The 27,844-nt window shown below is 39.6% G+C and overlaps 1 protein-coding gene across 3 annotated transcripts; it reads left to right on the top strand.

Moving 5' to 3' along the window:
• Positions 1–528: 528 nt before the first annotated feature.
• On the top strand, positions 529–27,844 carry LOC137257745 (zinc finger protein Xfin-like). 3 transcript variants are annotated; one of them, XM_067795162.1, is made up of 5 exons: positions 529–700; positions 6,400–12,409; positions 13,398–13,427; positions 19,294–19,330; positions 20,888–21,088. In XM_067795162.1, the coding sequence occupies exons 2-5, from the start codon at positions 6,455–6,457 to the stop codon at positions 20,995–20,997; spliced, it is 6,132 nt and encodes a 2,043-aa protein (XP_067651263.1). In that variant the 5' UTR covers positions 529–700; positions 6,400–6,454; the 3' UTR covers positions 20,998–21,088. The 3 variants fall into 3 exon arrangements, with proteins under 3 accessions (XP_067651263.1, XP_067651261.1, XP_067651262.1); XM_067795160.1 differs by lacking the exon at positions 19,294–19,330 and having other exon boundaries at positions 20,888–27,844; XM_067795161.1 differs by lacking the exons at positions 13,398–13,427; positions 19,294–19,330 and having other exon boundaries at positions 20,888–27,844.

Genomic DNA, 27,844 nt, shown 5'->3' with positions numbered 1-27,844 from the left:
TTGTAAACTGGGAACTACAGCTGAGTTTATATTTTGAAAACTAGATTTAAAGATATGGTTACATATTCTTTTGAAAATAAACTTCGTTTTTGTATTTTTTTAAAAGGACATATAATAGCAGGTGTTTCCGATACTGGGCATACATCACAAATGATATGCACAATATAATGGCTACTTTGTAGATTTTGGCTTTCATTATTGGTCAGCGGGCACAATATCTACCGCTCCTTGTCACGATCTCTTTGTGTCAAACCTTCACTTCATAACATTTTCCAAAGGTCCTCGCGGTCCAATCTCTGAAAGATTAGATAATATATTTTGGCAAAATAAAACATTGTTAAAAAATAAACTTTTGCAGAAAATTCAGGTCAGCTGTGAGGTAATAAAAGATTACAATCGATGAATTGTTGGTCGGGATTCTTTCTGTTCCAAACCCCCTCTTCCGCCAGGAAACCTATAGTCCCATAGAACACATGCGACAGACGCTTTCCGCAAATCGCCGCGAGCTCATGAATATGTAGCAGGCTCAATTGACCCCTTTCCAGCGCACAGCCCAGAAGTGTCTGCTTGCGATTTGCGGTGCCTACGGTTGAATGTAGACGCCCGTCGCGAAGCAAACAGCGCTTTGTCAGCAAATCTAACCATACAGACACACTCAGCAAGGTTCATTGCCGGTGTATGTGAAGTTTTAATCTACTTGGTGAGTTAATTTTAGAGAAATCGCTTGTTTCTTTCGATCGGTTGGCAACTGGGTGTTTCTTCGCGAGCTACCAAGATGGCCTCCGATGGCAAGTTCCGTGTTCAACCATTGTTCAGCCCCACGTGTATGTAGACCCGCCCCAAACACGGCACGGTCTCAAACTTGCTGAGATATCTCATGAATCGTTGTTGTGAGTGTTTTAATGCTTTGTGGGGTGATGATTGTCTTACGTGGCGCTAGGCATTGATGCGGATAGCGAGTGCAACTATGCACGAGTGCCAAGCTAAGAGCAGTGAGGTTTACAAGCCGAGACTGGAGTTATCACAGAAACCGAAGTGGGACATTGGCTGTAAGCCAGATGGCTACATTTTCACAATGTCGGAAGTATGGTGTTACTATCATCATTTACCAACAAGTGTTCTGTTTTAGTGAAACGCCAAACGTTTTTTTTTCTCATCAAATGTGTCAATATTTTCTTCCTTGTTCAAGTGGGGTTCATTCTTGACAGTCTGCAGCCTAACAATATATTGGTCTATATGGGAGTCCTGTTTTTGTGTAAGGTTACATTCACGTAAGTGGGGTTTAATGTCGCTTTGAAAATTACTGCAGATATTTAGTGAAGTGAAATCATGTTTCTGTTCAGCTGATATCATTAATGTCAGTTCTGTTGTCCTCACATCTCAATGAGATAGCAAGTTGAAAATATATATTACAGACTATTTGACATTGTCGTGTTTATTCAACCCCATGGTAGCAATAACAATCATCATTGAATGTTTGTGGTATGGCAGGGATCTAAACACTGACCTGAGGCGTTTTCTTCAATATTGTTAAGGCAGTCTGACATATTGAGTTGGGGAATATATCTGTGGATGGTGCGGTAGCCAAATGATTGAAGCGTTCGCTCATCACGCCAAAGATGGAGGTTTGACGTCCGACATGGGTACAGTGTGCAAACCCATTTATGGGACCACCCATTATTATATTTTTTCTTGGATTTTTTAAAACGATACTGACTCACTCAGATATATCCATATGATGATAAATTTTGGACATTTGTTGTCATATCGATTATCACTTAAACAGTTGTGAAACACTAACTTATCAAACTAACTTATAAAAGATAATATTATCCTAAACACAAGTCAAGGCTGTCTGATACCAACCCCTTCTTATAACATGATTTAACACTCCCCTCCGATATGTATTACGACCGAAAGTACAACAAAAAACATACAGGTTATGCATTTTTTATTATTTCAGTTTTAAGGTCATTTAATTTCTAAAAATACTTTGATAACACTTCAGCAATTTTTCATAAGAGGTGACGGGATTGGGTGGTCAATCTTGGTGATGTGGTGAACAGGTCATGTCAAAATTGATGCTGATCCTGTTAATCTCCGGATTGTCTGGTCCAAACTTGATTATTTACAGACCACTGTCATATATCTGGAATCTAATAAATGTTGCATTAAACAATTAGCAAAATTTGTTAGTTTGATAGTTGCAAGAGTTGAAAACTAAACCACATTAATACTGAAAAGTTCTGCTGCAACAACAATATGTGGCAACAGTAGATTAATGGTTACTGCAATCCACAAAATATGATACGAAATATTTTTGTGTCGTTCTGGCTTAGAAACCGATTTAGAGGGAATTTTTAAAATTTTAGGATTGTGAGAGAGCTTGATTTTGGCCTTCTCGATTTCTGACTGGGATGATGTATGTTGTTAGTCACTGTGAGAGGCATGACATGAAACAAGCAGCATGTTTGGTTCCAAATTCACTTTAGCCTTATCAACTCGACAAGGGTTGACCTTGTTGTTAGTGTTCGCTCATCTCACCAAGGATCTGGGTTTGAGTCCAAATTTATATAGGTTCAGTGTGTAGATTATTCCTATCACCTGCTCTATTGTATTGCCTGAATATTGTTGACAGAACAGCATGTATAAAGTCCATTACATGAACGATATGTCCAGCACATGAACAATGCGTCCATTGTTGGTGTGGATGTGCCAAACTCCTGGAATGGTCTGAGTACTGTCACCACAGTTACGAGGATGCAGGAGATGGGTCATATGTGTCCGTCTGTCCTTTCTTGTCATTTGTGATGTGTGAACATTCCGCACATGGACAGTCGGCATCTTCATTATTGTTGGGGGGCAGTGGATATGAGCAGTGACCAGACATTTAAACTTCCCATCTAACCATCCCAGACAGCCTTACGAGATTGGACAGTGATGAGTCATGGTATAATGTGCCATCCATTAGCCGTTTTTGAAATGACAAATGATTATCAAATGACAAACGATTATTGTTCCCAAGCTAGATGCAGTTTTTGACATTCATGTGCTCCTTGCAATCTGTTAAGATGCACATGCACCAACACACTACTGATGCATCACATGCATGTGTTTAGTTCAATCCACAAATTTTTGTTTACATCTGTGTTTGTAGCTCTTGTAGACAAAACATGGATATATGTGAATGTGGCAGTAAACACAGACAATTATGTGGCAGTAGACACAGACAAATATGTGGCAGTAGACAGACAAATATTTGGCAGTAAACACAAACAAATATGTGGCAGTAGACACAGACAAGTATTTGGTAAAGTTCTCTGTAGAACAAAATAATTTAAATATGCATAGCTGGGAGAAATGGCTGTGTTATGAAAGTCATCATGACACTTTGGATCCTCAGGGCGACGGGGTAGCCAAGTGGTTAAAGCATTCGGTTGTCACACTGAAGATCCGGGTTTGATTCCCCACATGGGCACATTGTGTGAAACATTTCTGGTGTTCTTCACTGTAATATTGCTGGAATATTACTAAAGCGACGTAAAACAAAACTCACTCACTGATGTATCCTCACATGGGTACTGACATCAGTCAGTATCACACAAACTGTTTGAGATACATCCTAGAAGTTGTGAGCAATAGGAATGACAAGGCTATATGCATGATCTACATCTCCATTGTACAATGGCAACAGTTTGGTATATAGAGGATACTAAACGACAACTTTGAACCATTTTGACGTCATTTGCAAGTGGTATTACACTAGTGTAATTTTGAAGTGAAAATATTACACTGCAGTATCTTCAACGGGCAAGTGATAACGATACTTTTGCTGTTTTCAAGCATGTGATGGTGAATGAGTACAGTAGGATATATAGAGGATACTGAACGACCTTCCGTGTAATACCATTTTTAATAAACGAGTTAATGATTTGGTATCAGACGAGTGAAAGCGAGTTTGATACTAAATCTTTAACGAGTTTAATGAAAATGGTATTTCACGAAAGCGAGTTTTGTATTCTGTTTATTACTCGCTAACATAAATTGACAGAAACTGCGGCGAAATTGCCTACAATGTGAGGACTCGCAGCTTTAAAGTCAAGCAAGGTCTAGTAAAATCGCGACATCAACATTAGCATTGTGACGTCACAACTTTGAACCATTTTGACGTCATACGTCAAGTGGTATTACACTAGTGTAATATTGAAGTGAAAATATTACACTGCAGTATCTTCAACGAGCGAGTAATAAACATAGAGTACATGAGAGCTAGCAAATACAGTGGCTGATAATACAAGATGACGGTCTAAGAATGCATACCGATGGGGCCTAGGAATACATATAGGTTGGGCCTGGGAATAGTGTGATGCGTAAAGGTTGGACCTAGGGATACTTACAGGTGGGACCTGGGTATAGTATTATGCGTAGAGGTGGAGTCTAGGAATACTTGCAGGTGCAGCCTAGGAATAGTATTATGCATATAGGTGGGGCCATGGAATGTGTATAGGTTGTGCCTAGGAATACTTGCAGGTGCAGCCTAGGAATAGTATTATGCATATAGGTGGGGCCATGGAATGTGTATAGGTTGTGCCTAGGAATACTTACAGGTGCAGCCTAGGAATAGTATTATGCATATAGGTGGGGCCATGGAATGTGTATAGGTTGTGCCTAGGAATACTTGCAGGTGGGGCCTGGGTTTGGTATTATGTGTATAGGTGAAGCCTAGAAATGCATATTGGTGGGGCCTTGGATTGAGCCCACCTGTGACTGGGTGTAATACCTTGGTGTCAACTCCATTATGTCACAACCCCTAGTGTATAGTACACAACCCTGTGCCCTTAAAAGAACCCACAAATCGGTATATGACCAGATGGTGTCCTCATGAATACATGCAAACACCCAGTTGCGGGTACAGCAAACTGCAGTAAGCTTGGACAGAGTACTGTGACTATGTGTCCCTGTCCACCCAGCTGTGAATTGGGTACCTTGTTAGAATGAGAGTGCCACAATAAACTCAGTGCACCTAGTGGCATCAAGAGTTGTATACTCACCAGGGAGCTGAGGATTATAATAGAATGTGACGTTGAGATTGACATCCGATGATCGAGGGAAACAAATCCCCAATGCCTTGAGCAAGCACTAGTTGCATGGATATGTGTGCTATATAAATATCCTATAATAATGATAATAATAGTATTATGCCTATAGGTGGGAGTCTAGGAACATGTATAGTTGGGGCCTAGAAATATGAATAGGTGGGATGTAGGAATAGTATAGGTGGTTCCAAGATGGCTACAGAACCAACAACAAATGGAAACCTTGTGAGGCCAATTCTAATTATAGATTGGACATTTCATGTTTGAAACTGCACATTGATTAAAGAAGGAATATCGAACAATGAAGGCTGATACGCGTGCTTCGTTGGATGGCAATAATTAAATTGGCTTCTGTGATACGTTTGCATCCCATGTGATTTGGCAGGCTCATCATTTGCATCTCAGAGAAGCAAGAAAACATTCTTCAAAGTCACCATGAATGAAATTTTCATTGTGTGTGTCTTTTGGCAGTAAATTATTTAACAAGGTTTTCCAGAAAACAAGGACAAGCTCTTTTCATGATGATGGGTAAACAGACAGTGGCCAAACTGTACCTAGAGTCTTGCACTACCTAGTGACTTGCACTAATTTTGTAGGTAACTTACTGACTTGACTCCATATGAGTCCATTTTTTGTTGCAGTTCCTGTCAGTTTTAACTGTATGCTAGTAATATTGAAGGGTGTGAGTCAGTGGGCAAAATCATTTCCAAATGTTGCTAGCCAGTCGAGCTAGCTATGCATGAAAGTTACTAGCCCACAAAATATTTCACTAGCCCAAAGTTGGAATGTAGAAACCAAGCAAAAGATTAGAAGCACAAAGGAAATATTGTCACCGTGACATGAGTTTGATAATTAAGCTGCTGATATGATGAACATTTATATCAGGCCATAATCGTGCATGATTTAAAAGTATATTATAGCTTAGAAAGTCAGAGAGAGTGATATATTTACACTATCCAGTTGGGCCAGTGACAGTGAAGATTTACTGGCCTGACTGGAGTTATACTAGCCATGGGGGCCAGTGGTTATTTCACATACTGGTGTCGGTAGACAGTGACAGAAAGAGCCTGATGTGATCCGAGTCACCTTGGTGAGCACTAGTACTGTACAAACCAAGAGACATGATAAGACATGACAGACAACTCTGATTTTGTAGCTTAATAATATTGAGTGAGTTTAATTTTACACCGCACCCAGCAATTTACCAGCTCTATGACAGTGGTCATAAATACTTGATTCTATACCTGACAATCCATTGGTAAACTGCATAAGGATGAAACTTATGTTTCTTCTTTTGTTACAGGTGACGTGGCCCTCAGTGTCTGCATGCAGTAAGGGGAGACTGCTCCCAGTCCGCCATGCGAAGACCCAAGGGTTTGAATCTTCCATTGATAAAGTGTAACCTATGTGACTTCGCAACCAAGAATGAGTACATATACCGCCGCCATAAAAACAGATGTACTCGCGAACATCGTAAAACAGTTCTAGCCAACTCAGAAATAAGGTTTGCAGAGAACATGGACATGAAAACAGATGCCGGCATGGATGCTTTTGTGGGAGAGCAAGATGCTACAGGCATTGAACAAGGAGGACAGGAAGTGCAGGAGGATGCGAGGGAGGTTGCAGTGGCGATGTCCCCAAGCTCTGCAGGGACCTCTCTCCCACCTCCACTGGTCAACAGAAACTACAGATGTTCTCTGTGTACATATGCTACGACCAAATCTAAGATGTTTCTGTATCACCAAATTGACACTCATGGTGCCAAGATTAATGTGTTCCCGTGCCAATTTTGTGAATATGCAACCAAGTACAAGCATAAAGTGAGAAGGCATATTCAGTTTGCCCACAAGGAGAAACTTGCAGAAGGTCGACTTCTTCATGGTTTTGAGGAAGGAGGCGTCTTGGGTGAGCTGGAGGCAGCAGAATCCAACAAGTCCAGCCGTAAAGAAAAAACAGCTGGATCTCTATTCAGGAAAGCTTTGTCAAGGGTTTCTTCCAAGAGCAAGGCTATCAAGAAGAAGCCGTTACCGCAAAAGGCCTATCCTCACATCATGCGAATTAAAACATCTTCAGGAACTGACATGTTCAAGTGTAAACTTTGCCTGTACAGTGGAAAGAATCGACACCAGGCTGTGAAGCACGTGAAAGCTTGTCACACAGGAGCAAAGACCTTCAGCTGCTGGATCTGTCCCTTTAAAACTAAGAGCAAGAACGACTTTTACCAACACAAGACTACCCATGGAGCGTCCTCAGCACAGTATCAGTGTCCTGAGTGCTTGTATGCTACAGATTTCAAACCAAATTATGACCGACATATGGAGAATCATAAAGCAAATAAGCCGTACAAGTGTGATATTTGTAGTTATTCCACAGGCCATGATGGTGCTTTGAAAAGACACATGACCAATCATCATCCTTTGACAGAGAAGAATGCATCGATAGTATTTGGAAACGAAATTGTTGATACTGAGGATAATGATTTGGATGATGATGATGCTGAAGACAGGAATGAGGAGGAAGAAGTGGATGAGGAAGAAGAGGTGTTGGATGTTGATGATGAAGAATATGACCCTAGAGCTCCTGAAGGTGTGCCTGGCTATCCTAAAAGATCTGGAAATCGGAATAGTTGTGAGCTCTGCGGTTTGTCCTACAAGCGACTGTCTGATCTTGGTCGTCACATGAAGATCAAGCATAACACAAGCTTACGGGAAATGAAAGAGAACCCAATCCAAGTTGAGAATGACAATTCAAATGATAGTTCTGCTGTGGAGACTTCTTTGACAAGAACTCAGACTTCTTGGAAGGATAAAGCAAAGTGCAAGTTTTGCTCCTATATTGCGAAATGGCCTTCAGACTTGCGTCGACACATGGCTGTTCATTCAGTGGAGAAAAGATTCAAGTGTCCATACTGTATGAAGAAGTACAAATATTTAGGTGATTTAAACGTCCATGTAAGGAGGGATCATAACAGAGAGCCTGAGGACATTGAAGTGCAGAGGGTAGCCATTGTTCCTCTGAAGAAATCTTCCCCACAGATATTTAGATGTCCAGCTTGCAGTTTCACCACAAAATGGAAGTCTGAAATGGAGCGACATTCCCACATGCATAAGGAAGAAAAGGCCTACCAGTGTCGAAAATGTGATTACCAGACATACTGGAGGGGAGATATTGGTCGTCATATTTTCCGTCACCATGCTGACCTGATGCCCAAAGACACAAAAGATGTCAACATTAAAGAGTTCATGATTGTGAGACCAGAAAGAAAGGCTGTTAAATCCAGAGTTCACAAATCACTGCATATGAACGACAGCATGGACCCTGATGATTCTGCCTCTTTGGTAATTCCTGAACCAATAAACACAAGCATTGATGATCATGAATCTGACTCCCTGAGTACCACATCCAGTGCCTCACCTCAGAAAGATATTCATGGAACTCCATCAAAATGTAACCATTGCGACTTTGTCACCAATGCCCCATCCAAGCTGAAGGCTCACATTGCGACTCATTTCAATCTTAAGCAGTTCAAATGTCCTATCTGTGGTCGCAGATCCAACTGGAAATGGGATGTCCGCAAGCATATGAAAAAAGATCACCCGGAATCAAATGCTGATGTTCAGACTCTGTCCCTGGAAGAGGCCAAAGCGACAATCCAGGACTACCTTGACACTCAACCAAATGTTCGACGCGAGCACCACTTTAATGTACAACTTGCTGCGAAGCTGGAAGCTCAGTCTGGTGAAGTGAAGATGAAGAAACCCTATCAATGTTCACTCTGTCCATTCAGATCAGACTTCCGCTGGAGTGTCAGCAAGCACCTGCGCACCATCCACAATGGACAACTAGGCAGCATAATATTCCTTAAAGAAAAGGATAAAGATAAGGATAGAGACCCTGATGGATATCTTACTTCTAAGGCTGAGGGAGAAGAGAAACAATCGATGGCTCCTCCTCCCCCCAGCAATAAGCACCACGATTTGAGAGCTCCAAGCAAGAAGAACACCTTCCGTCAGCCAGTGCCCTCTGGTGACACTGACATGGACAAACCCTACATGTGTGTTGAGTGTGGGAAAAGAGGCGCCATCAAGGGGGACATCAAGAAACATTACCACTATATCCATCCAAATAAAGAGGTGAAACTGATCTATGTACCTGATGGCAGAGAGTTTGTCTATGCAGGAAACACCACCCCTCTCCTTGGGGTTGACACTGGATCTTATGACAGTCAGTCTTTGAGTGGGAAACAAACAGTCGATGGCAAGGGAGCAGTATATGGGGAGAACACTAAGTACAGTGATCCTAAGACCCATGGGTACTGTAAACCGTTCAAGTGTTCTGTCTGTTCAAGACGGTCCAACTGGAAATGGGATGTGAAAAAACATCTCCGAGACAAGCACTCTGGTGAGGGAGGTTATGTGATAATGCTGGACCTGAAGACTGCAAGAGAAACCTACCATGCAGAGTGTTCACCACAACAGGGAAATCCTATGAGAGAAATCCAAGCACTAGAATCTCAAGTACAAGAAGCTGAACCTGAAGCAGATGCTGAGGTCAGTGGAATGAATGAGGACTTGGATCGCTGCAAGAGGTTTAAATGTGGGTCGTGTTCTTACAGGTCTAACTGGAGAACTGACATTGGCCGTCACATCAAGAGGAGACATCGTCACAGTAAAACAAAAATTGTTCTCTTAGATTATAAAGTGGCTAAGGAGACATTGTCAAGCTATTATTATGACAGGACCTCCAGGGAACCAGCAGCTTCTGATGCTTCTATTGAGAACCTGAATAAGGAAACATATAAGAAAAAGTCTGGAACTGATTTGAGGAAAGTATGGAAATGTTGCAAGTGTCCATTTGAGGCAACTGTCAAGTCTCACATTATCCGTCACATGCAAAAGCACAACATGAAGCCCTTCACATGCTGTCTCTGCTCTTTCTCAAGCAACTTCAGAAGTGCCTTGTACAGACATCTCAGATGCACTCATGGCAAGACTGACTATCCCACCTACACCAAGATTCTCATTAAATATGGGAAGGGGTTTACTGGAGGAAGCAACAGCCAGACCACATTAGATGACTTTGCTTTAGGGAACAGCCCAGTTCAGCAAGGCAAGACGATCATTACAGAGCAATATGTTGACTCATACTTATGCAGGATCTGCAATTTCCAGTCTCCCAAGGACTATCTTGCCTATCGTCATATTCGTGAAAAACATGGAGTTGATGACAAGAGCCAGGTTTTGAAGATTCGGAAGCGGCAACGGATGGAGGTGCCGGCTGAGCAAGAGCTCCAGCCTCTGGAGGATCAGATGAAGGAGGAGTCGCCCAATGAAAGGGGAAAGAAGTACATGTGCAGCATCTGCCCCTACAAAGCCACAAAACGAGGATTGCTGAATTTCCACATGACTTACCATCAGCCTCAAGCTGTCAACAAATACAAATGCAAATACTGCCCCTACTATGTGTGTGCCCCAAGGCTGCTCCACCAGCATATGAGGCTGCACACCAACAGGAAGAACTGGCCAAAAGGACAGAAATCCCCGAATGTCACCCCCAAGAAGAAGAATGCAAGTCCATCCGTTGCTGTTACCCCAAAGAAGCACAAATGTCCACAGTGCCCCTATCAAAGTAACAGCAAGAATGACATGCTGTATCACAAACAGTTTCATAGACCAAAACCAACTGCTGAATTCAAATGTGAGCATTGTGATTACTGGGTGACTCATCGTCGACTTCTCAAGCAGCACATGAAAATACATGAGGAATATGAACAAGAGGTGATGCTTCCACCTGCGATGACTCTCCTTCAAGCCTCACCATGTAAATCAGAAATGTCTGATGCAAGTATTCTTTTTGATGCTGTCGAAGTAGCTTCCTTGAAACAGCGTCTGATTGGTTCGAAGATCACTGCAAGTTTATCCACAAGCCCATCAGTGTCACCAATGAAGATTGCCACTCAGTGCTCTGTTGGCACTCGTCCTGGCTATGTCATGAAGAATGGTGCATACAAGAAACTACACAGATGTCAGTTTTGTCCCTACACAAATATCCGTAACAGGAATGTCAAGCTCCATGAGATGATGCATGGTGCTAGGAAGAGCGATCACCCTCTCATGAAGTGCCCTCACTGTGACTACTATGTCGGAGCAAAAGGACTCCTCTCCCATCACCTGAAGGTTCATCAGCAGCACTATGTTCCAGACTTCAATGACAATCTGGTGGCTGATCATGCAAAACAAGAAGGCCTTGGAGTGTATGATGACGATGATCGGAGTTCAGACACAACTGAAATCATGCAGGAGCATAAGGTTGATACTCTCCTAGAAATAGCCAGGTTCAAGAAATACTGTTGCGAGAAGTGCCCCTATGCAAGTGCGAAACGGTCTCACTTTGAACGTCATTCAGAACTGCATGGAAGCAAACAGCGCTTCACGTGTGACTTCTGTGATTACAGTGTACCTTCAAACAATCTCCTGGCACAACATCGCAAGCTGCACATGATGCCAAACCAGAATTTACTGGCAGCTCAGTCATTAACAAATTTACAACATCTAGCACATGTACCGGCAGATGTTGCGCTAGCAAGTGCCCTCCCTCCTATAGACACCAAAGAGCCAATCACAATTAGTGTTATTCATGATCATCTTGATCTGTATGAAAATGCTCCTCCTGAGGCAGAGTTTGAACCCAAGAAGTTGTACAGATGTGATCGATGTCCATATGCAAATGTTCGAAGAGATCATCTCATTGCACATCTTAAATTCCATATGGTCCGCAGCGATCTTGCCTGTCCGTATTGTGATTACAGTGTTTCAAAGCAGTATCTCCTTACGCAACACATCCGTGTGCACTTTTGTCCTTTGCCTGAACTCTCTGATTGGCTGGCTCAGAATGGACAGACAGACAGAGCCCAAGAGTGCAAAGAGCCTGACATCTCAGAGGCCATTGAGGTAGCACAAAAGTTTCACAACGGGACACAGGAAATAGCTGCACAGAACAAAGAGGACAAGACTGATCCTGAAGAAAAGAAAACAATGGCGAAGAATGAAGATGCTGAGGCTGATCCTGTACCTCAGGAGGCAGCAGCTTCAGAAGAGAGGGAAGCAGATGTGGAGATGAAAGTGGATGAGCCACAGCCCAGTACCAGCAAAGAAGAGTCTAAAGTTGTGGTCCCAGTTGAATCAGCTCCTGGTCCTTCTTCAGCCAAAGATCCCCAGAACCCATACATCTGCCAGTACTGTGACCGAGAGTTCACTGCTTCTGAGACGTTGGTCAGACATGAAATGCAGCACTTGATTGGAAACCACTTCGAGGTGAGAATGCATTTTATGAATCCTATAACTCAAGTAATCTGTACTATCTTTTATTTCAAGAGTTTTGTGTTCAAAATTTTCAGGGTATGTTTTTGCGGAAATCACCACAAAGGTATTTTATCATTTTCTTATATTTCAACATATCACTTTGTTATTTATTTATGCTGGATATTGGCTATTTCAAGGCATCTGTCACAGCTGGTATAGAGTACATTCAGCACTTAGCAGTTAAATCAGCCTTCAAGATCATCTGCAATTCAAGGTTGAATAAGCCTGTCAACATTTTGAGACAATGCATTTTCAATGCTACTTTTTGCAGACATGATCAGCATTTCAGCTTTTTTAGAAAATACACCATATTTTTTTTCATCCAGTATTTGTAGCCTCATTTCATATAGTTTTCATCCTTCAAACTTCTTCCATTTGGTTGATGAATAAAGGGTGGGTGAGTAACTGATGGAAGAACCAGTAACAATTCAAAGTTATTACATTCATGCTTTCTGTCGATGACTATGTAATATATGCCTCATCTGTTTCTTAAAGTTACAGAAATCAGGTAATAGATCAAAGATTGAAGGTTTCTACAGGTTTGAGTGACATATTCATTTGTTTGTGGTTATTCCATCAGTTGTTTTCACTCCCCTGTGATGCGCACTAACACAGTTCAGTGATCTTGTGGCAGAACTTCATATTGTTGGATGAACATGAAATAATACAGTATATTTATGGACAAACTGAAAAAGATTTACAGACTGTAAATTTGACATGTAAATGTTATTTAGAGCAAGTTATTAAAACAACATTGTCTCAAAATTTAAGTTCAAAAGTCCTTTACAAAAGGCCTTGAATGTATTGCAACTTTGATCGTCTGTCACATCTTTCTTTTGTTAATCGTTCTTCTTCATCTAACCTTCATCACATCCCAGCACCATTCCCCACTCAGATGCTTAAAAATTCACTAACATTCTGCTGTTTTTCCTCATTATAGAAATATGTGACATATCCTCTTGATATAAAGGTAAGCTGTGCATGGATGTGCTATAAGTTTGTTTAGAGGATAGCATAGTTACTGTGTCATATTATATCGCAATATCAGTCGATTTGTAAACTATGAATGTTGATGCTGCATTGAGGTTGTATGGCTACAAAATTGTGAATTTATGTATCTGTACTAAATTCATATTTCCCTGCCACAGAAATGTGTACAGAGAGGTTACCATATCAGCATGCACGAAACGTGTTTAAGGTGACAGGATATTGGGTCAGGACATTCAGCAGTCTGTCTGTCCCACTGAAAATTTACAGGATTTATAGAGTAAAAATTGAACACATTTCAGAATGAACTTTTCTTATAATTGGCTTTCAGATTATTAACAAGCATAAAATTTATAAACAGTGAACATGTGTGACGTGCAAGTTCAACAGCCACAGTCATATTTATTGTGAAACATACATTTGGACACTGGGGCTGGAGGGTTGTAGACTTCCATTGAACAGTTGGTGAATCTGCTGGATTTGTCTGTGGGTCCAACAGTATTCGTGAAAACTGCCTTGGTTAGGATGAACAGCAAGACAAACCAGAAAATATAAGTTTTACTTAGCAGAATCAGCCGATTTCATGTTCAGCATTAAATTGATTATATTTGCAGTAATGCATAATATTTGCATGTATGCATTCAGAAAAGCTAATTTCATTATTAATCAATATATTGTGATATATCTAAGTCATCATATTGATATTATGGACACTGATAGTATTGTGTAGCATATGTTTGGTTGAAAGCCTGGTGAATGTTGGTGACTTTCACCATAAACTGTGAGTTATTCCAAGGAAATCTAAGGAAAATGTTGTTCTCAGTTCAGTGGCCAATGGTTGTAGTATGAAACAAATATAACTTGGATTGTGAACAAAGTGCAATTGACAGGCACATCTTTGAAATATTCATTGTTTTGTGAAAAGATACAAATTTTCAGAAGCTTTTTATCCCATATTTCTGTTAAAGTTTATCATTGAAATAATACGGAGTTGACATTATTGGTCAAAATGTTGTACACATTGATCACAACAAATGACCCAGACCTGTGAAGGTGCCGGGGTAGAATAGGCCTTCAACAACCCATGCTTGCCATAAAAGGCAACTATGCTTGTCGTAAGAGGCGACTAATGGGATTGGGTGGTCAGACTGGCTGACTTGGTTGACACATGTCATCGGTTCCCAATTGTGCAGATCGATGCACATGTTGTTGATCACTGGATTGTCTGGTCCAGACTCGATTACTTACAGACTGTCGCCATATAGCTGGAATATTGCTGAGTGCGACGTAAAACTAAACTCACTCACTCACTCACTAATGACCCATAAAGACCTGGTGTAGAATCGGTCTAAAAACTCCAGGTTTGTCATATGAGGTAACCAAGCGCATCAGATGGTCAGACTCACTGACTTGGTTGATGCATGTCATCGTATTCTATATGCATAGATTGATGCTCATACTTTCAATCACTGGATTGTCAGCCTCGATTATTATAACCGTCACATGGCTTAAATATCTGAGTGTGAGTGTAGCATTAAACAAAGACACACCAAACCTTATAAACCCTAAAAACTGTAACTATAACTGGCATCACATGATAAACAGTGGAAGTTTCCTTCCCACATTCGAGTTTTCACTGGAAAGAGAATCCATTATAAATCATGAACATCAGAAACAAACAACTAGTAAGAGTTTATTTCAGATTTAGAGCTTCGCTTACAAACTTCAAGATAAACAAGCTAAGAACCAATAAGTATACAACAACGATCAATGCCCTGTGTGAACTTTGTAATCATAACATTAATGAAGACGACAGGACAGAGGCCCACTAACTGTTCAAAACAGTAATGTACAGCATCTTACGGCTATCTGTCTTAATACTCAAAATAACATCTAGAGGAAAATATGTTCATCATTCCGTGTAATTATATTGTATTTGTAAACTGTATCATAGGCCTTATGGGCAAAAGACTACTGAATGCTGTTCTGTATTACTACACTGACGTGAAGCAGGAAGAAGGAAGTAACCATTTTGTACTAATTACTGACATTTGCGCCAGACTTTGGTCTGATTGTCAGCTTCTGAGTAGATAAATCCCTGTGAAATGTTTGTTCTGTGAAATGTTTCTACCATCTGCTCAGTGGCAACCTACGTGACATTGACAGTGACTCTCTCTAGAAAAATGTCAGATTATCATAAATATTAAGTTGATGAATATGGAAAATGGTCAACGAGTTGTAGCTCCACAGTATATCCAAACATGACCTGGGTTTGCATATTTTTAAGTACATGGGACTCAAAATATTTCTAGGGGCGGTGGAGTGTTTGCTTGTCATGCCAAACATCTGAGTTGATTTTATCACATTGGTACAATGTGTAAAGCCAATTTCTGGTGTCGCTCACCACAATATTGCTGTGATATTGGCATAAAATTAGACTCGCTCGCTCACTAATTATTTCGGGGTTGCAAGGATGAAAATGGGTGTCTGAAGCTCTTCTCAGATGGTGAATTGTCCTTAAACATTGTTGCATCTTAGGGCAGGTTATTTGGAATCACGTTCCCATTGGAATTTAACTATAACCTACTGCTTGGAAAGACATTCCATGATCCAGTGGAAACCTGTGGCCTGGTTGGGTAATGGGAAACAGTATGGTTGTTTATTGATTAGATAATAAACAGGCTCTGAATGAGGTGTTTATAAAAGTGTTAGATGTGTGTTGGATGTGGAACAAACCACAGCTGAATCACAACACGATGCAAAGGACAGTTGGGTTGTCATTTGTGCACAAACAATTGTTGTCAAGGTCATGTTGGCACATACATAAATGTAAGTCAGTAAAACAAAACCCCAAACAAAGTAGGTTTCGGGAAAAAAGCAACAATACACCTTACTTGATGGAACGTTGTACAAAAGTAAGTGAACTCATACTAGTAGTTAGAATTGTATGGCTGACAAGTCACAGCAATTTGACATGATCCATGATATTTTCTTGCGGAAATATTTGCTAATGGTAACCATATCAACAGGAACCTCAAAGCGTTTATACTGGAAGTCAAATAACTGGATTTTTGTTTGTGGAGAGATTTGTGTCCATGACCTGAATATTTTGAAAGTCCCTCCGATCCCTAAATAGTAGCCGTTGTCTGATTGGTTAAATCTATTTAACGTCTCGCGTTTGATTGGACGGTCATTGGTCACTCAAAGGTTACCTGATGCGACCTTGTATAAGGTTTTGTTAGACTCAGTTGTGGAGTGTAACGAAAAGTACTGAGGATAAGTTTATTTAGACTGGGTCACAAACATATCTTGAGTGGCTTCTGATAGTCAGACATCACTAAAATCAAAAATATATTGACTTCTTTGATGGACATTTTAGAAGTTGGGCAGTACAATACTTATGAATTTAGGGATTAAAACCGCTTTTATTTTGTGAGTGCAATGTTTCTGAGTCTGAAAGTATTGTTGGGTCATTTGAGTCTTCCCCAAGGTAGAAAAGGTCAGAGAAGTTTCCCATCAGTCCTCAGTAGCAGATATTCATGTTCTAAACAATTTCAAAATGTGACAGGACTCTATACTAAGGATATCATTGTATTCATCAAAGGTTATCTCTGTGTGATGACAGTAGAGTATTGTGGACTGTTATCAGTCACACCTGTTCATCAGCTTCTGGGCAAGTGTTGAATTGTAGCCACAGTTACTCACAGCATGGCATGGAGTTCAAGCATGAAAAGTGAATATGTTAACCTTGTTCGTGTCCCTGACATCTGGTTTCTAAGTGCAAGAGGTAGATCTTGGAAGAGTGATCCTTTATTCAGGAAATTTAAGTGGATGGATGGATGGGTTGGTGGATGGATGGATGGTTGATGGATGGGTGGGTGAGTGAGTTGGTTGATGGATGGAGGGTTGATGGATGGGTGAGTTAGTGGATGGGTGGGTGAGTGAAGGGATGGATGGGTGAGTGAATGGATGGGTGATTGAGTGAGTTGGTGGATGGATGGAGGGTTGATGGGTGGGTGAGTGGATGGATGGGTGAGTGAATGGATGGGTGGGTGAGTGGGTAGATGGATGGATGGAGGGTTCATGGATGGGTGGGTGAGTTGGTAGATGGATGGAGGGTTGGTGGATGGGTGAGTGAATGGATGGATGGATGAGTGGGGATGGATGGAGGATGGATTGGTGAGTTAGTAGATGGATGGGTCAGTGGGTGGATGGATGGGTGAGTGGATGGAGAGAGGGTGGATATGTGAGTTATTGGATGTATGAATGGGGGAGTGGGTGGATGGATGGGTGAGTGGGGATGGATGGAGGGTAGATGGGTGAGTTAGTGAATATGGCTGAGTTAGTGGATGGATGGGTGAGTGTACAAGTCTGTGGGTGAGTGAATGAATGAGCGTGTGGGTCAGTGAGTCAGTGGGTGTGTGAGTGAGTGTGTTTCCTGACACAGTAGTGTTTAGTATGCTAGCTGTGTCATGATCATGTAAAACATCAAGCCAGCCTGTAAACATCAAGTACTACAGTCATTACCTGATACTGATTCATAAACTCATCCGTTAGTCAGTATTTTGGAACCATACAGTCGCTTTAATCAGTCAATACATTTCTTATGATTATAAAGAAATGGACAAGCTCATTTTGTTGAACAGGTGACTACAATGTGCGACATGCTGCTTTGTTAAGCTCAACCATCATTCTATCAACCATTTTGCCAAGACTGTTTTATTTAAATATTTCAATTAATTCTGTTATTACTTGTAGTGCATACACATAATTAATCAGCTACTTACTCATTCCTGTTATGGAATTCAATTGAATACATAAAAGAAAAGATTACATGTTCATTTTAGTGATTTTACATCATGATTTTGTTTCATGATTTTAGTTATTTATTCTTTCACTTCCGGAATCACTCTGGGACTTTCATCATAAGTGAAAATAGCTGTTATGGATTTCGTTTTAATATGTGCCCTGAGTGACGACAAGAGCTTCACCAGTATTTTATTGATTTGAACTTAATGTTGTTCAATTCCTCTGATCCTCATCAGGCTAATTACTGTATTGTCATTTCATGCCTGCTATTAAGTGTTACTGAGAGAAAGTCAATATTGTTGCCTTTATCATGCAATAGGTCTCTTGGTAATAAGGTTTAGAGTGTGATTACTTTGCCATGACAACATTCTTTCTATCATGAACCTAGAACTGGAATACTCTTCACAGCATCCTTGATTCAAACTTGCTAACAAATTCACTCACTCACAGTTAAAGCTTAAAATATTCATACCATCATATATACTAAAGAGGAAAACAAATGCATCTCTGGCTCTTTGTCAAGTTTTTAGATAGAAAACACAACCATGAATGCTTACTTTATGAAATTTCACCTTTTTAAAAAAAATTGGTTATCTTTTGCTTTTAAGTGTATGTTTAATTATACAAACATCAAGCTCAGTACATCGTCACTGACTTGCCCTTTCTTTACATCTGGTATGCTGGTGTTGAATTATTAGAAAACATGTTATGGTATGGTCAGTTGCCATGGTTGTGAAGTTTTCATAGAAATTTTAAGCTTACTAATATTTGCCTGTAAGGTTTCCCTTGCACGTGATTTCAATCACTGGATTGTCTTTTTTCTGGATTTTGATGTATAACAGACTGTCGTCATATAGCTGGAATATGCTGAGTGTGGCTTTAACAACAAATACAAACCTGTGTTGTTGCTCATGATATCAGTCACTGGATTCTCTGTCCAGATCTAATTTTCAAGACGCTGCTGTCATATAGCTGGAATACTGCTAACTGAAGTGTTCAAACATCAAGCAACATATAAAATGGTTCCCGTTTGTGTACAGGTCTGTGCTATTTCCACTTGCCTTGGTAAAAATTCAGGTATGTGGTTTCATCAATGTTGTCAGGAGAATAGTACATTTTGTACTAGGATATGCATAGCCTCATTCACTTAGGCGTCCAGTAGTTTCGATAGTCGTAGCTTTGAAATATGTGGAGATATTTTTTCTGTTTTTTGTTTTTAAATGTACTGGAATTACAGTACATTTGTACATGGTTTTGAACAGGCAATTTTGTTTATTTTGTTGTTGAACAACAACATGTAGAAATGAGTTCAGTGTTTTTTTGCATGGTCTTTTGGTCGTTTTGTTTTGTTTCATTTCGCATGATAGTCTGTTATAGGGGGATGTCATTGGATGTTGTCAACAGCATGTTTTGATTATGTTCGTGATTTGGTTTCATCTACAAAAGATCTCAAAAGTTTTTGTTTTGCAAGTTTAGTAGATGTATAGAATGTTTTATGTAATATTAAAATAATGTTTTAATGTATTCAGATTTTAGCTTGAATGAACCACAGGTTTGTATGAGCACTGTTTTGATGTTTGTGAGTCTGTATTCATGTAGTATATTGAAAAGCCTTGCAATGCCTTTAGCAGGGTTACTTCCCTTAGCCATTACAGGATCTGCTGATTTGGGAGGACTTATGATCTGAGGCTATTTGATACATGGAGCTAACCAGGTGGTTAAGGCATTCACTTGTCAAACAGAAGGCCTGTGTCCAATTCATGTCATGGATGAAGCCCCACCGTACTGCCACCATGATATTGCCTGAATATTGATGAATATTGCAAAAAGTCACAAAAGACCATATTTGGTCAACTGGTCAGCAGCTGCTGTGAAATATCTGGGATGTTGCTGATTTTCTTACCTCACACATAAATGTCATTTTCTGATTGGCTGAGGGCTCTTCTTTTATGTTCAATATACCCTGCTTGCAAGTGAGTAGTATTTCAGTGTATGCTGCTGCCAATGGCAACTCATTTGGTTCTTCATGGTAGTGCATCCTTATCTGAAATAACATTGACTCACATGCTATGTACTGAAATTACTGATGTTTTGCGAATGCAAATCGATAGAAGGGAGAATCTGTTTTTCTCGTAAGCAAAGTCTAGCGATGGCTACAGAAAGATTTGTATCCATTCTTTGAACAATACAAAATTAACATTTCGGCTCAGGGAACATAAACAAACATCAAGGGCACATCAACTCATACCCACTTGACCAGTGAACAACTTATAACGTAATATTCATAAAACAACATTTACGAATATATGCAATATTTAGATTTCGACACATTCAGTTCAGTTCCTGTTTGATGCAACATTGCTACACTAAGATTTTAAGAGAATTACATCCATGAGATGAAACGGGTAAAGGGGACAAGCATCATTGGATTATTTTTACTTGCCATCAGGACAGTTTACCAGTAGTAGTTTGAGGCTAGTGTGAACTTTAAGACTGTTGTTATGTTAGACTTCCATATGAACAAGGTCAAATCTTTCTAGAGATGAATATGGGACATGATAGATGACATTGACTTCTTGCCACGATAAATGCATTATGATATTTCGATTTCAAATTACCATTTCTGAATTACAGGTTCAAGCAGCACCAAACGAAAAGCCTACACTCCAAGAAGAACCCGAAGAAAAATCCAAAGAACCTTCAAACTCTGCAAGCGAGGAGGCGTGCGATTCCACAGAGACTGAGGCCAAAGCTGAGGACGCGGAGATCATTGAGGTCACTGTGGAAGAGATAAAGGACGAGCCCGAGGAAGAAGAGGAGATGGAGTTACCACGAGAAGAAGTCACAGATGAGAAGGTCAACGAGAAGAAAGGTGCTGATGCTGATGCTGATGCTGATGCTGATGCTGATGCTGATGCTGATGCTGATGCTGAAGCTGATGAGGAACCCATGGAAACTGTCGTCCATCTTGCGGCAGACGTGTCGTGATAAAGATGATTCTATCAGAATTCCAATAAACAAACAAACGTTACTGTCACATACCTCAAATCTGTTTTAAGGACAGGTGTGGTAAAAGCATGTGTATAGTTTGTACAGTTTGGAGCAAGGATGTCTGCATGTTAGTTTTTAGGAAAATAGTGTGTATTTATTTTAGTCAGTCTGATGAATTTTATTGCGAGAGGAATGAGCTTGGAGTGGACATTGATGTGTGTTGGAAAGTTGACAAGAGTGGGACCTTTTTCAGTATTGTGACTACCTGACAACTAACATCATATGTACATATGGAACTCATACCCAGAGAGAGAGAGAAAATTTGTTAGAACAGTTTCATAATTTCAAGTGCTTGTAAAACTATTTATTTTGTGCCATGTAGTATGAATATTGTACATGTTGTTTGTGTAACAAGTTAATATGTGAGAATGAGCTGCATGAAAAATGTTCTTTATAGTAATATTGCCTGACATTTAAACTAAAGTCAGGCTGATGTTTTGATGATGCAACATAGGATTGAATACTGATATTTCGCATCACAACAATGTGATAACTATTCTTGGTATCGCCTGACCATATTTCCATAGAACACATTTCACTTTACTTACTCAGGGGCATGGCAGCCTAATATTTTTTTTGCTGTGTGGAGTTGTGTCCCTTTGCTTTGCTAGGATCTGCATTTACTATGATCCTTCATTTATTAACACTATGGTAAACATGATCTGTGTACATCAAGCTTATCTCGTACATTTGTCATACAGGTAATACATTGAGATTAATACATGAGCAAGTGTTCCATATGACTTATACAAAACGAGTGTGACGTGCATGAGGTTTGTTTAAGTCATTTGACATACTTGCTCAGGTGTAATAAGTTCTTTATCATCCATTCAATTCATGTAGATTTATGCAGTAAAACACGCTAAGCAAGTGTGTCGACTCTCTTTGCTGACTTCATGTTCAAGTGTCGGATGATGTTACAGATGTCCAAATACATAAATAATAGTTGCTAGGGAAAAGTGATACATGCATATGTATGCATATGATATAACTGACACTTGTGATGTTTCATGATTTAGATAATAACACCTTAAATTGTCAGTTTCAACTCAAAAAAGACTGGCTTACCTTTAGTGGATATTGATTTGAACAGAACCGATTTATCTTGCATGGAATACATTGTGTCTTCACTATTCACCTACAACAGAACTGTATGTGTTAAGTTAGTTATTGAAGGCTGGAAGTGAAGTTACAGAACATGTATTGTATCCATAGCAATCATCAGTGCTATATGTAGGACAACATATTCAGATGTTCAGTGGTGATACAAAATCAGGCTCAGTAACTTGGTCGGTATTTTGTCTTCATTGTACCCCATTGATGTGAATTGATGCCGTCACTATCAATCACTGGATTTTCTGGTCCAGGGTTATTTGGTGAGTGCACATTATGCAAACAACAAAAACACTGTATTATTTTAAAACAATAGCATAGTTTTCTAGCAAAACATTATTTACAGTGGTTACAATTACCCTTCTATAGCAGTTGGGTCAAAAGATGATGGTAGTTTCATTTTCTTTGAAATTCTACATTTTTGACTCCACATTGAAAGTACTTCTATTTATAGCAACAGTAAATTTTACACATTTCTTTTGGACCATTAAAAGAAATACTGATTTTTCCTGGACACATTTTTTCACTTTTCAATTTTTTTATCAGTGGATTTTTTAGCACATTTTCAAAAACATCTGGCTAAGCTTAAATGGTAAGTGATTCACTGCCTCTAAATTGTTTAGTATATAAGGTGCATTGATGATCATTTAGGTGTGACGTTGCCACTGAATGTCGTGTGTCCCGTGTGGAATCACCAGGATGTATGTTAAGGACCATTATTTTTGTGTGCATGTCCATTTTTTTCATTAGCTTCAATCCCAAGGATGCAAGTCGACAGATTATTTGTTGACATGACATAAAACAAGTATTATGTGTCTATTAAATGCTATTTTTCCCTAATTTCTTTGAAATTGTTTATTTATATCAGAAGTGACATTGGATACGTTTCAGTAGCCCACTAGCAGTGGCTGTCTAATATAATAAACTCACTCACTGTTTGGCAGCTGGGATAGCTATGTAGATGAGACTTTAGTTTCCGAAGCTAAAAGCATGGGTTACATTCCCTTATCGATAAACCACTGTTTAACACATTGACTGCCTATCACAAATGTACTCATATCACATTCTGGCTGAATTAGCCACTGTGAGTTATCTTGTAGATATGTCAGTGGTATTTTAGAACGTTTCCCAATTTGGCAAAACAGACACACGAACCAAACATCTCCAGGCGTTCTTTGTTACTGTGGTGACTGTCAGCCTGTCAAAGCCCATTTTTAGTGTCCCATACTCTTAGGTTGCCTGCTTATTGCAGGATTATTGCAAAACAAACTGCCTCAATTAATTCACTCACTCACTTCACATGTACCCGTTAGCCTACTGGATTGCTTGTGGTTGCCATGTAAATGTTTGGGTTCAGCTTCCCTTGTGGTACAATGAAACCTGTTTTTATTGTCAATGCTGATGGAATATTGCTGTACGGGACTCTAAACTGAGCTTCTCAAAGGGATCCCACTGTTGGTCCGACTCCTTTGTGACACGGTTTCTTTTTGGATGCGACGATAGGGCAAATGAAGCTGTGCAATGTTTCTTTAATATTTTCCCATGTGACACTGCCATATTGATATTTTAAGACTGTACAGTATGATTTTGCATTAATTGTCCAGTGAGTATATCTTCATTTTGTAATTTTGTTTTTCACACTTGACCAATTTACCATGATACCTTTGTTTTGAGTTTGGATCTCATGTCAGGAAGTGAAAAATGTCTGTGAAATAAGGCATTATCACCAGTACTTGATGGACATTTGTTGGTCGTCACAGCATCCGAGAGTAAACTAAGGTGTAGCAAACTCAGGGCAGTGGGATAGCCTAATGGTTAAAGTGTTTGTTTATCACACCAAAGACCTGAGTTCAGTTCCCTAAATGGGTACAGTGTGTGAAGCCCATTTCCAAGTCACCTGTTGTGTTGCTGGAATAATATAAAAGCGGTGTAAAACAAAACTCGTTCACTCACTATAACAAATTCACAAAACCACAAGTTTTCATATGTTATTTTGCAATTTTTTGTCATACACATTTCAACCGAAAGACACAGGACAAAAAAATACAGTTCGTTACATCTGTCAGAGTGTTAGAAGTGTTTTCATTGTAAACAGGGGCGATGGGGTAGCCCAGTGGTTGAAGTGTTGATGTGTCTGGCAGAAGACCTAGCTTCTGTTCTTAACATGGGTACAAGGTGCGAAGCCCATTTCTGATGTCCACCTGCCATGCTTTTGCTAAAGTATTGCTAAAAGTGGCGTAAGACAGAACTCAATCATTTTACAGTGTGGCATTTTAATATAGAACTTAAGTGAAAAACGTATTGTCGTTTCTCTTGAAATGTTGCAGAAAGGGTACAGATGGGTAAAGTATGGGAATGATGTGTGAAGCCCATTTCAGGTGTCCTCTTCTTTGACATTGCTGGAATATTTCTGAAGGTAGTGTAAAACCAAACTCACTCGTAGTCATGGTTAAGTTCAGATGATGATGATGATGATGATGATGATGATGATGATGATCGTGATGACAACTCTTCACTCCCAAGATGAAGTTATAGTGGTCAGGGGTACATATATCGTGTATTGTTTTTATGGTAGAAACAACATATACTTCCTGGATGACTGACAATGGTAGATTTGTTACAAAAGTGTCATTCCATAGAATTCCATTGAATGCCAGGATTGCTATTTTGTATTCAAAGCTACTGTGGAAATATCTTTCCAGTTTTAATGTTTCAAATTTGGAAACCATACGTTCTTATGTCTTATTTGAAAATGAAAATAAATTCATGACCTTAGAAGTATTAACCAATTTTAATGTTTCAAATTTGAAATCTTGGGTGTCACCTTAATATGAAATTCAGCTCATGAGAAAGTTCGCATGATCTCAAAATTGTCTTGCTTTTGAGAATAAAAACGTAAAAAATGGGAATGCAGACAGTCCTAACCAAGAGTTTATTATGTGATTTTGTGTTATTGTGGATTACAGTTTTCTTCTTCTTTGTGCAGAAGCAGGGAGTAATGTCATGCAGATACTGGTATGGCTCTTGATTCAGATTCATAGAATCTCAAAAGTTAAATGGAAAGACATGTACCATATTTGCTGAATTAAGCACCCAAATATTTCTCAAGTTCATGGCAACCAGCTCTTGCCACTGTGAATGTCAGGCAGACAAAGGCTGTGTTAGCAAGACGTTTGTGAATGACAGCACTGCTGAGAGTTAAGTGTCACCCCTGCCAGGAGCTCAGATTGCCAGGTTTTGATTGGCTGGTTATTTATAGATATGCACTCAGTGACTCTGAATGACCAAGACATATTGCATTCATTGATGGAAGTCTGTCCATCATTGGAGAGAAATGCTTTGCTTTGCTGATAATGTATTGTCCTTTCAAATAATGGGGACAGTCGAGGCAATGTGTTGGTTGGTGAATGTAATTTGAACATGATTATTTCAAGTTTCTGAACACATCTACTACACTCTATCAGGATAGTAAATGAGTGTTAGTTAACAGTAGATATTTGGGTTAAGATTGACTTGGTTTCAGCAGCAAAAGATGTGATAGTCTTTCTGCATCTCTGTTTTAAAAATACCACCATATTCATCCACAGGAGTTATTTTCACAGATGACTTTTCCAGCTTGATACATTCCTTCTGGAATCAACCTGGCTTGACGCCATATACCAGCAGGTATATATATCAGTGGTAAGAACAGGTGTTAAACATGATTGTATTTGTTGGTACAAAAGGATGATTTTTTCTATTTCTTGCAAATAAGGAAAGGTCCTTCAGAAAAAAAGAATAGTAATTTAGGTTCAGTGGCAGATCCTGATAGACAAGCAGGCTGTGCACCCTTGGTTTGTATCATGTTTCTGACTTGCCAGTGTTCGAGCAGGAACACCTTTTGTTGATAGGCAACGACTTTATGATGCAGTGACGATTATGAAAAGAAATTTTCCATCGATAAAAATTGTTCCTGTTCATAATACCAGCTTGTAAATGCCATTTAGAGAAGTTTGTCAGTATACCATCTTCATATTGGGACTTGGTTGCAGACAGAAAAAAGCTTACTCTTAGCTTCTGTTTCAGCATCAGCAAATTTCATTACAAATTACTTCAACATATGTAGATACATGTCTGTGTATATTGATGTGATAAGAATGTTGCTTCACATTATTTTGTAGGAGAATTGATGAACCGTTTGTTAACAGTATTCATCTTCAGTTAATGATTTCATTGTGTGTGTGATACACTATTGTTCTAAGTGAAATACATTCTTCATGACTTCAAGCTAAATGACTCTCAGCAATAATATGATACTCCATGATTATTTTTAATGTTGTTTTTCCTTGACTTTGTTCTCAAACTGAATACTGGTAACTCGCAAAACCAGTCTTAATACTCATTGTAAAATACAGGCACCTTTGCCATGGAGTCCTTGTTAAAGATGGTCTTGTCTCCAGGAATCGGCCTGAATGTTAATATGGAATATTCCTAAAAATGTTATGAATGGTTAAAGGACCATTCATAAGTTATGGCTAGGAAACATGTTGATGATTTTTCTGGAGAAGCATGCATGAGATGGAATGATGCCTAACACTTATGTACAAAATCACCCCCTTGCATTTTCATTTACAAAATCAATGCCTGTCTCTCTCTCTCTCTCTCCCATTGCCCCCACAGTTTATTAATATTTATAAGTACAAAATTCCCCTCTGAACCCCACTTAAAATCATCACCACCCATTCTAGCCATAGATTGTGAACAGTTCCTAATACTCTAATTTTGTTCGACCTGTTTATTGACAGTTCTTCCAGTTTACATTAGCCAGGCTTTGGGACACCTTTGACATTGAGTAGCAACGTGTCTCCTCCTGATACAGGTTGTAAGACGTAGCTGTGTGGATAAGGTGGCCAAGATGGCGACTTGTATTGGCATACTCTGACCACTTGGTTCAAGCTCATAGCTTCAAGCTCCTAATGGTATGGTCGAGATTCCATTATACACAGGCTGACATTATGTACCTTGACTACAACTGCAAGCAAGACATGTAGTCCTATTTTCTCTGGCATTGATGTACCAGTGACTTCACAAGCCATGAGAGTAGGAGACAAGACCATCTGTAATTGATACATATGGTAACATATGCAAAGAACACCATGCTCTGTAAACAGGGCACTACAATTGATTACACTCTGCTCAGGTAATCAATAAGCCAGCCACAGGTAGTGGTGCACCTTCACAGATTCCTGGCTTGGTAACAGTCTTGGTGGGGATGAATATTTGATGGGGCCAGCATGCCAAGACTTGTAGGGCATGGGCTGTGTGGCAGAACCAATGTTTCCTTCATGTTTATTTTCTAGAGATGTACATAGATTACATTTACATTGTGTTTAACTTATGTAACCCGTTGTGCCTCACATCATAATAAATTGCATATTTTCACGGTCA

Source organism: Haliotis asinina, chromosome 12 (genome assembly GCF_037392515.1).
Source record: "Haliotis asinina isolate JCU_RB_2024 chromosome 12, JCU_Hal_asi_v2, whole genome shotgun sequence".
Taxonomy (NCBI): Eukaryota; Metazoa; Mollusca; class Gastropoda; order Lepetellida; family Haliotidae; genus Haliotis; species Haliotis asinina.
The sequence above is the reverse complement of the archived record's forward strand: the minus strand, read 5'-3'. Positions and strand labels throughout refer to the sequence as shown.